Source organism: Meleagris gallopavo, chromosome 1, assembly GCF_905368555.1.
Source record: "Meleagris gallopavo chromosome 1, MGAL_WU_HG_1.1, whole genome shotgun sequence".
NCBI classification, from domain to species: Eukaryota; Metazoa; Chordata; class Aves; order Galliformes; family Phasianidae; genus Meleagris; species Meleagris gallopavo.
Genome location: NC_139404.1, coordinates 73,099,889 through 73,109,492, shown reverse-complemented (window position 1 = coordinate 73,109,492; position 9,604 = coordinate 73,099,889). Strand labels below are relative to the sequence as shown.

At 43.9% G+C, this 9,604-nt stretch overlaps 1 protein-coding gene across 1 annotated transcript; it reads right to left on the bottom strand.

Moving 5' to 3' along the window:
• Positions 1–968: 968 nt before the first annotated feature.
• Positions 969–2,431, bottom strand: LOC146545415 (syncytin-A-like; the record flags this gene model as incomplete). The annotated part of the gene is made up of 1 exon (XM_085234050.1): positions 969–2,431. A coding segment is annotated over one exon (1,029 nt), but the record flags the coding sequence as incomplete, so codon positions are not given.
• Between the last annotated feature and the right edge of the window lie 7,173 nt (positions 2,432–9,604).

Sequence of the window (9,604 nt, the reverse complement as noted above, 5' to 3'; positions counted from 1 at the left end):
GAAGACTTCAGAGCATTTCCCAGGAACACTGCATACAATTATATTATGCTTTCAAACTATCTTGCAGTTGTGGCTTTTAAATGACATGAATGACTACAAACTGTGCTATTTCAGTGAAACTCTACAGCCACTGAAGATAAGCCACTACCTCCTTCAGAGTAGTGAATGGAATCAATTATATGTTCTCAAGAAGAACTAACTGCACATACACTAAAGCAAGACACTTAATATGAAAATAAGAAATACTTCTAGTTTGGGCCCCAATCCTTAGATATTATGTATATATTAGGTATGATCAGGATGATTATTGTTTGTAGAGTTATGTCAAAGTTCTACCATTTATTTGACTATATAACAGCACAGCAATCAATGGGTAAAAGACAGGCAGACAATTGGACATACATTGCCTAGTTGTTCAGATCCCTAGAGAGGACTATTTGCTCTTCTCTAAGGCCTGACCTTATGCATTTGCCAGGACTGCATGCTCCACTAAAATAGGTGTCAATAACAGAGTGATTTGGTGTTGCCCTGTGTCCATTTTCAGATTCCCAAAAGACTGTGCTTGTCTGGTACTTTTGATGAATAGCTCAGATATTGCTTCTGTATAGCCACTGGAAGTTGAATCATAGAATTCTGAATTCCCAGAAATCAGACACATTTGAACCTCGTATGGGATTCTTCCTGCCTCCTTCTTCTCACTCCTGCTTACATTTAAGTTACCTGGAACTGAGAGTGCTAACCTCTTCAATGACAACAAGAAAATCACTAAGCAAAGAAAGTTTTCTGTCCACAAATGCTGTATTCTGTGGACAGAGTGAAACTTCACCAGCTCCATGAGAAGATGCAACTTCTTTTGCAGCGCCCTGACACAACAGCCTTGCATCATCCAGAATCCAGCCTACTTAGATGCCGCGGATAGCGTCCTAATCAGATTGTTCTCAAGCGGGGAAGCACGACAGTACTCAATATGAGTGATCAAGCTTCATTTTATTGCTGCACACACAGAGTTTATATATGATTCTACTACACATGTGTTCACCTACTATTGGAGCACAAGGTGGGCGTCTAGGTGGGCTGCCTAGCTTCAACCAATGCTCAGCCTTGCCACTGAGCTCATCCGCTTATCAGCCCCCCACATATCCACAGAGCATAGCTGCAGATGTAGGCCTGCTGTTTAAGGCCTGCTGTTTACAGGCTGCCCAAGGATGTTGTGCCTCCTATCTTAACTCCTAATGCTTTCTCATGAGAATGCATCCTGTGCTGCCGCACTAGTTATGCTCGTACACAGCTTCATGACCACCCTGCTCTCGCAGCCATTCCCCAACAATTCCCCCTTTTTCTTTTTGCACGAGCATAACTTTCTGTGTGACTTTGTCAATACTCCTCATTATACAACTATATACTAAAAGTGTAAAAGCACAACTAGAATAAGCAATAGCCAACGCAAGCCTTCTTTGATTAATGCTGTGAGCCACGGGGACAGTCCTCCAAATAGGGATTTTAGCCAATCATCAAATGGGTTTTTGTCAATTTGAATCTTTTGCGTATGTCTCTTTAACCATTGAAGTTGTTCATGTATGGACTGACTATGGTCCGAAAGGTTAAAGCAACACATTCCCTCAAAGTCCTCACAGCCATGCCCTTGTGCTAAAAGCAGAAAGTCAATTGCCGCGCGATTTTGTAGCAAAGCGTGCCTAAGACTATTCATATCAGATAACATAGATGTCAGAACTAAGGTGGTCTCGTTAGCCTGTTTCGCTGACCAACATGCTAGGTTTTCTAACTGTTTTAACGCTTGGGCCGCAGCCACGCCTGGTGTGAGAACCGAAGCGAACACCCGGGCAGTAGCTGACCATAAATCAACATTATCGTTGCAATCTGGTGTCAGGCGGCGTATACTCCGCTGTTGCCTGGCCTTATGCAGACCAGAGGCGACATTAAGCCACTGACGATGTTGGGGAGCGAACAGTGCTAATTGTCCAAGATAGCAAGGTCCTCCTTGGACATTGGCAGGAATGCCTGCCCAAGTTCGGTCACCGCATATTAAAAATACACCTGGGGGTAAGGCCTTAGCCGAGTCATTATTCCACAGCGCATGTTGGGAATCGTCTTCGGAAAAGCTTGCTCCATATCCATACCACGGTCGTAGGTTACCTCCTTCCCCGGTTTGGTTGCTGTAACCGCAATATGCCCCCCATACCGAGAATTCCTGTTCGTTATGGGGGGAGACCACCGTCCATCCTGTTGTGTCGAAAAAAGGGTTATCCGCATAGTCCCACAGTCGCTTAAGGATACTTGCTTGAGCACTAAGGGCCTGGTGCAATCGTCCGAACCAAAAGCATGTTTGATTCCATCCCGCTGAAGCGTTTCCTATTGCCTGGGAACCCAGGAGATCCAGCTCTTGGGGGTCCCATGGCAAGGAGACACTTAGTCATTCTATCAAGCATGCACTTTGTTCTGAAGTGCTGTAACGGAAACACAGATTATGTCTTACATATCCTTGAAAGCTCATAAACAGCCGTTCCAGCACCTTTATGTCTGGTCTCTCCCCCTTTTTCTTTTTGCACTGTGTCAGTGCACCCAGCAGTTGCCCGTGGCCACTTAGGATAGTGATATCTATGGGGAGAGATGGCTCACAGTGATCAATGGCCTGTGTCGCAATAAGATGCCCAAGAGTTTCAATAAGATGCTGCTGCTCTGTTGTCACCGAAACGCAGGCGGCAGGATCGGTGCCCTTTAGAAGGGGACGCAGTACATTGAGATTGTCACTGAAGATACCGACAACTTCTACCATGCTATAGAACACTGATTATATTAATAATACAATCATTATAACTCAATCAAGGCCTCAATTGACAATACTGTAAGTGTGAGAAAGGAAACAAGGCAAACATAGTATCATGACAAGAAATACCATTAACCTAAAAAGAACAAACACGTGTTTGGTCTGCAGCCCAACTTTCTGTAACCTGGAAATAAATCCTGGAGGGATCCGTTCTGTGTTAATCTCTCACTGCCTTGAAAGAGATCTTCAACTTTAATGTATTCTGATATATTGATTTTGAAAGACCACTAAGATTTGTACAACAGATGCTTTTAGAATGCTCATGGTTATACCTCTAGCTAATAGAGAATTCATAGTTGGGCAACTTTTGCATGCCAGATAGAACTATGGGCATTATTATTTACAGACCCTCGAGAACCAACAATCTGCCGAAAGAGAGAGATAAAAAACATGGTGGTGGCGAATGCGATAGGCAGTGCGAGCAGGGCGTCCCCTGCTTCAAGGTGCACTTTTCCTCTCTCACCCACCCCAGATTCTCTCTTGCTTTTATTCTTCTCAGGGTCCGAAGGGTATTTTCCATTTGTACACTGCATCTGCATGGCCAGTGCGTGATACAGAGGCCAAATGGAACAGCTGCTTGCAGAATAAACTATCAAGGTTAACATTCTTAGCGTGCGCCTTTGTCTCAGGTGCTGCATAATCATATTTTAAATTCCTGATTAATAGGATGAAAGAGAGTTAACCATTCTATAATATAGGGTCATCCCTTTGCCTGGGATTCCTTTCCAGGTTTTGTCTTAGTGCTACTAATACATTAAAATAGCTATTTCCATAGATTCCAGCATTGGTAACATTAAATCCCGTTACTATAACATTCAATCTGTTATTAAAATAAAAATTAAAAAAACACACAACCACCATTACTACTGTTGCTATTTGCAATACAACAAGTTACAAAGCAATAAGAAGCACACAATCCCAATCATTATGAGTTCATGGTCGTTTCAAACTTGGTTTCAGACTTTCTCATTGTTTCACATCTTTTTCTTCCCTTTTTTTTTTTTTTCCTTCTTTTTTTTTCCTCAAGTAAGCGTTTTACAGTACCAATAACTATACTATACTAATAGTTATAATACCTACTCCCAGCAACAGCCCTTGGTATAAGGACAACTAAAGCTACCCGTGTGTTTAGAGTGGATGTCATGCATGTCCTGTGGAGTAAGCAGAAAAGTTAGAATCACTGAGAAACAGCATCCCTTCAAAACAAGTTTGGAAGGGATCAGTGGCAGAAACAAGCGCTAAGCAGAAGTTGGTCCGGCCTGCTGATTTAGCGCAGGTGACCCACATGTGTTGCCGCGGGTTGATTTGGTGTGGTTCAGGTAGTGCTTCTGCGCCAAGGGTGAACACTGCGAGCAGGAATCCAAATAGGGTCATCATCTGAATGATGCAAGGTTATAGGAGGTACTGATGAAGCTCCTCGGCGGGTCAGAGGTGGGAGCGGCGCAGCGAGCGTCAGGGGCGGAGCGCAGGACATTAGCGTCACGGCGGGGCGGAGGGTAGGAGCGCCGCGGCGAGCGTCAGGGGCGGAGCGGAGGGCGGGAGCGGGATGAGCGCCGGAGGCGGAACCGAGGGCAGCGGCGATGGGGGGGGTCGGAGTTTCTCTTCCCCACGGTCAGGGGCGGGGTCGGAGCCGCTGATCGAATCCGGACCAGGGCTGCCCGCTGCACGGAGGGGCAGCGGCGGGGGTGGGAGGGAGGGCGACGGCGAATAGTCGGAAGAAAGTCTTCCTTGTCGAATTTGTTTAAGCCCTTCCATTATCTGGTGCCAAACAGATAAAAGTTTAGCAGTCGTTCTATCTTTAGCAATAGAAGCCTCCCGGAGTTTTGCGCCAATTTCGTCCCAAAGTTCACCACAAAAAGAGAATGCAGTTTTCAGAAATTCAGGGATATTTCTGCTTAACCATTTGAGAAAAGTAACTAATGCTGAGATAGATACAGGCTGATTCTGAAACGTTAAAACTAACTGTAAGGCTTCAAGATGTACTTGCTGCTCCTTTGTTAGTGAACTCCCCGGAGTTCCCGACTGCTCACCCCCCATCCGGCAGAGCGGTGCGGGCGCGCGAAACGATCTCTCCGCAGTTCAGTCGGGCGGCGCTGCCGGATGAGTCGGTGGAGCAACAGGCGCTATCGGTAGGACAGGACCCGCATACAGATTTCCAGATTACGTGACCGCTCTGTTAATATTTTAACCTCACAATCCAGTTTTTCCAGCCCCTCATCCTCACTTTCTTCCTCTATATCGTCCCTGGGGGGGGCAGACGGGATCGCTGAAGCCCCTGCCTGCGAGAGGCCGTAAGTGCGGAGCGGAACTGGTCCTCCCGAGGAGGGTATCGGAACGTAGTCCCCCCCGACCTTTAAGCGCCCAGCGTCTTCGGGCAGACTTTCTAACTGGCGCAAAGCTGAGGCAGCTACCTGCCGTTCTAACCTATACCTCCTGATACAAGTTATCACATCTCTCCAGGGCTTCATTAGTTTTTTAGCCCCTTTGTTGTCATCAATTACCTTATACCAAAGGACATCCCCTAACTTGTGCCATTCCTTCTCTCCTAGAATATCCTGAGAACGAGCAAAGAACTCTTCCCCTTTACCATAGGCTAGCAACCCAGGCAATTGCTTTAGAGTCACAGACTCTACCCCTCGCTTCTCTAAGAAGCATCTTAAAAAATCTAGGTCTACCTCACTTTCCATGGTGCACTGCAATCCGCGTCTCACCGCACGCAGCGCCCACTGTCATCGGAGCTCCGTTCCGTGCCCTCTGGATCCCGTGCAGACCCCTTTTGGTCGGTCTAGGCGATGCCGCCCCCCGGCTCGGCCGCTGCGATGCTGGTGCGCTTGTCCGTCCGCTCCCAAATCAATCTTCCATCAGGTCCTTCGCTGTTCGGGCGCCAATTGCCGCGGATAGCGTCCTAATCAGATTGTTCTCAAGCGGGGAAGCACGACAGTACTCAATATGAGTGATCAAGCTTCATTTTATTGCTGCACACACAGAGTTTATATATGATTCTACTACACATGTGTTCACCTACTATTGGAGCACAAGGTGGGCGTCTAGGTGGGCTGCCTAGCTTCAACCAATGCTCAGCCTTGCCACTGAGCTCATCCGCTTATCAGCCCCCCACATATCCACAGAGCATAGCTGCGGATGTAGGCCTGCTGTTTAAGGCCTGCTGTTTACAGGCCGCCCAAGGATGTTGTGCCTCCTATCTTAACTCCTAATGCTTTCTCATGAGAATGCATCCTGTGCTGCTGCACTAGTTATGCTCGTACACAGCTTCATGACCACCCTGCTCTCGCAGCCATTCCCCAACACTTAGAGAAAAAGAAAAAAAAAGAAAAAAAAAAATACCAAAGAGAAATATCTTACTTTGAATGTGATGTTGGGGGAATGCAGTCATTAATTACATGTGTGTATATATATTGGTTTGTGCAAGTGTGTTTAATGCTTGGTAATTATGGCTTGTTTGTATATATTAAGCATGATGTAGTGATGTAGAATAAGGGGTAGAATGTCATGCTTTGTTTGCATTTTTTGTTATTGGTATTCCACATCATAATATCACGTAGTGCATTGGGAGTTAAAGCGTTAATGCTCAAGTTCCAGGTACCTATCTGAGAGAGAAGAAAAACTACACACCTCAGGGGGCTTTGTGGACAGAGAGGAGATATAACCCCTGGCAAGGTCACCTAATGTGCTCTTCTTTGTCAGGCTCTCCTCCCTGCTGCTCAATGGGTCTGGGCATCTCACCTCAGCTTTATGATGATGCCTATCCATCTTTCAGACACTCTCTCATTATATTTGATTTATTAGCTTCAATTCTAATTATATTGTATTATGGTGTGTTATCTTGCATTTTGATACCACATTTAGTAAATTAGTTTGTTTTCCCTCAGATCATTGCTGCTGTTTTTAATGATTTTGGGGTCCCCTATTTCCCCTTTCCAGAGACATGGATTTTGCAAAATCCCTCAGCCCTGCTAGTCATGGAACCAAGCCAAACCAGCCCATAAATCATTGACAAAATGAATCACAGCTAAGACATGTCAACCATAGGGCTCATTTCTTAATGATAATGTTTGAAAGCAGTGGATTTGGAATACCTTGTCAATATAACTGCAATCAAGCTACAACAGAAAGAACTGCTTTACTTTGTTTCACCTTGTTACTATTCGGATTTGGTTTGTTGAGGATTTCTTATTCCAGCTGCTTGGAGCCACACACATCTCACACTTGCATGAGATGAATTATGCATATCGAAAGGCTTCAGAATTTGGCAGGCTGTTTTGCAAGGCTGCACTGCATAGAAATGTGAAGTCTACCCACTAGTGTAACTAGGTCTTCATTGCATTCCCATACTCATTTTCTTATTGTCTAATTCTAAGTCCTCTTATAGAGTTAGGTTCTCAACAATTGGCCTATAAGCCTCTTCTCCCCCATGCCAGGGTCACGTTAATCTACCAAGCAAGAGAGTTTTTTGTTTGCTCATTTTTTTTTTTTGGTGTTGATTTTGTTTTTCCTGCTTTGTTTTTTTTTTGTTGTTGTTTTGTTTTTGTTATTGTTCTTTAATCAGATCTAAAATCATTTATTGAAGTAAAGAGAAAGTATATTTGGCCTGCAAGGACTTTTCTTCTTTTACAGATTTTTTCCATTGTCACACCTTAATGTAGTAAATTTTAGTTGCCCAAATTCATCTGTGCTAGTGACAAATATAACCTGAAGGGCTATTCAAATAAAAGTTTCTTAAAAAGCAAGCAATACTTCCATTTCCTTCCATTCTGTACATAAGCAGCATGAAAATCTTAACTCTGCTAGTCTAACGTGACACTAGAAGTTACCTATTGGATATTTCTGTAAAAAAAAAGATAGCTTACATGTTCCTATGATGTATGGTCAGGATGTATATTAAAGTAATCATTTGTGGACTTAAGTTCAAAGGAAAAACACTGAGATTCAGACTTCATTTAATTATTATGAGTGGTTGACAGGGCTACACCTTAACTTAAGGAAGTTAAACATGTTGAAATACCACAAGCAGGCTTTACAAGGAAGTAATTTCACTCATATTTTCACACAGTATTTTCCACTAAGACAATTCCATTTCCCTCTCAGTACAAAAGCGTGAAAGAAGTTTCCTCCACCATGAAGACCATGCACTTCCTACTCTTCATGTTCCTACAACTCTTCCTACAGCTCAACACTGATTCAAACAACCAGAATAAGAAGAAGCAATGATGAAAACATACTAGTGAGCAAGTCCTGGGCCTAAGAATGGCAATAGCATTGTTACAGCCCACAGAAGGAGAAGGAAGTGGGAGAAGCATTAGAGAGAAGGAGAATACCAAGGGAGCAAGTTTTTTGAAGAACACTATTTAAAAAAAAAATAGAAAAATAAATATAAATGCATGCTTACAGAAATTTTATTAAAAAAAGCAATGCCAAATAACCATTTCTAAATTACCCCAAAAAAGCAACGGTCACCATCCAGTTAAAGAAATAAATATTTGTTTACACATCCCAATGATCAGAGCTTAACAAATACACCAAAAGAAGGGACTACCAGTCAGAAAACATTCCCTTAAGCTAGCTAGCCCTTAAATGAGGCTTAGGGAGAGGTGGAACCTGGTTCCAGTCATACAGGTGAACTGCTTTCACCTGTGCTCGGAGAGTTGGTTGTGTGCCTTCACCAGGTGCTCAATCATTGGTTCAGGCTGTGACTTAGCAATCCCCGTACACTCCACCCCTTCATGGTGTGAACCGATTATTGAGCATATCAGAGGCAAACTATTCTGTATCTGTTATGTTTATAACATAATAGATGTTATTTCATATGACATGGATACAGCTTTTACTATCACAATGTAAAGTGTCCAGGGTTCTCAGTTATGTCTTTTCAGCTTGGAAGATGCTCAAAAAGTCCACTGTAACATGTCACTGAAGGATCAAGATGTCACGGGATCAAGATGTTGTGAAGATCCATTAGTGGCACTGGGACATACTGATGTCCACTTATGCCACTTCTGCCTCTGCTGGTGGTCTTGGTGGGCCATGGATCTCATGAGGAGGTCCTAATTTGCCATAGTGATATGATTAGTGTCCCTTTTGTGATGAAAATTAGGGTTTGCACTATAATTGTCAGTTACTTGCGGGATGACTGTTCCCCCTGCTTCTAACAATCTCCCCCAACGTGCAAGTAGGCCACACCACTTCGGTTCTATTTGCAGCTCCCAAGACCATTTTATCTTGCGTGTACCTGGTTCCAAGTCTTCAGGCAGAGAGCAGAAGGTCATTCATTGTCTTAGTTTGGGGTTTTACAGAAGTATTATTTTGTTTAATTTGTATCCTAAGAAGAGAGGCCTGACTTGTTTATAGCACGTGCACGGCGGCGGGCCTGCCACCTCTGGGTCTTTCATTCAGATCTCTCAGTGTTTCATAAAGTTGTTCAGTCCATCCCTGCAAGCACTACAATTCTGTTTTCAGAGCAGTGTTGAGATACCACTGTAACTTTTAATCAGGCCTGTTCCTGTCAGACTATAAGGCAGATGGAATCAACATTTGATGTTATTTTCTTCAGTCCTTTTTTGTACCATTTTTTACATGAAATGTGTACCCTCGTTGCTCTCAGTGACTTCTGGAATCCCATATGCTGCCATCAATCTTGGCCTTGACAGTACAGGCTTGGTTTGCTTTTTGTACCAGATAGGCTTCCATCAGCCCATTTTTGGGCCCCTCACTACAAGAAAGACGTTGAGGCTCTGGAATGTG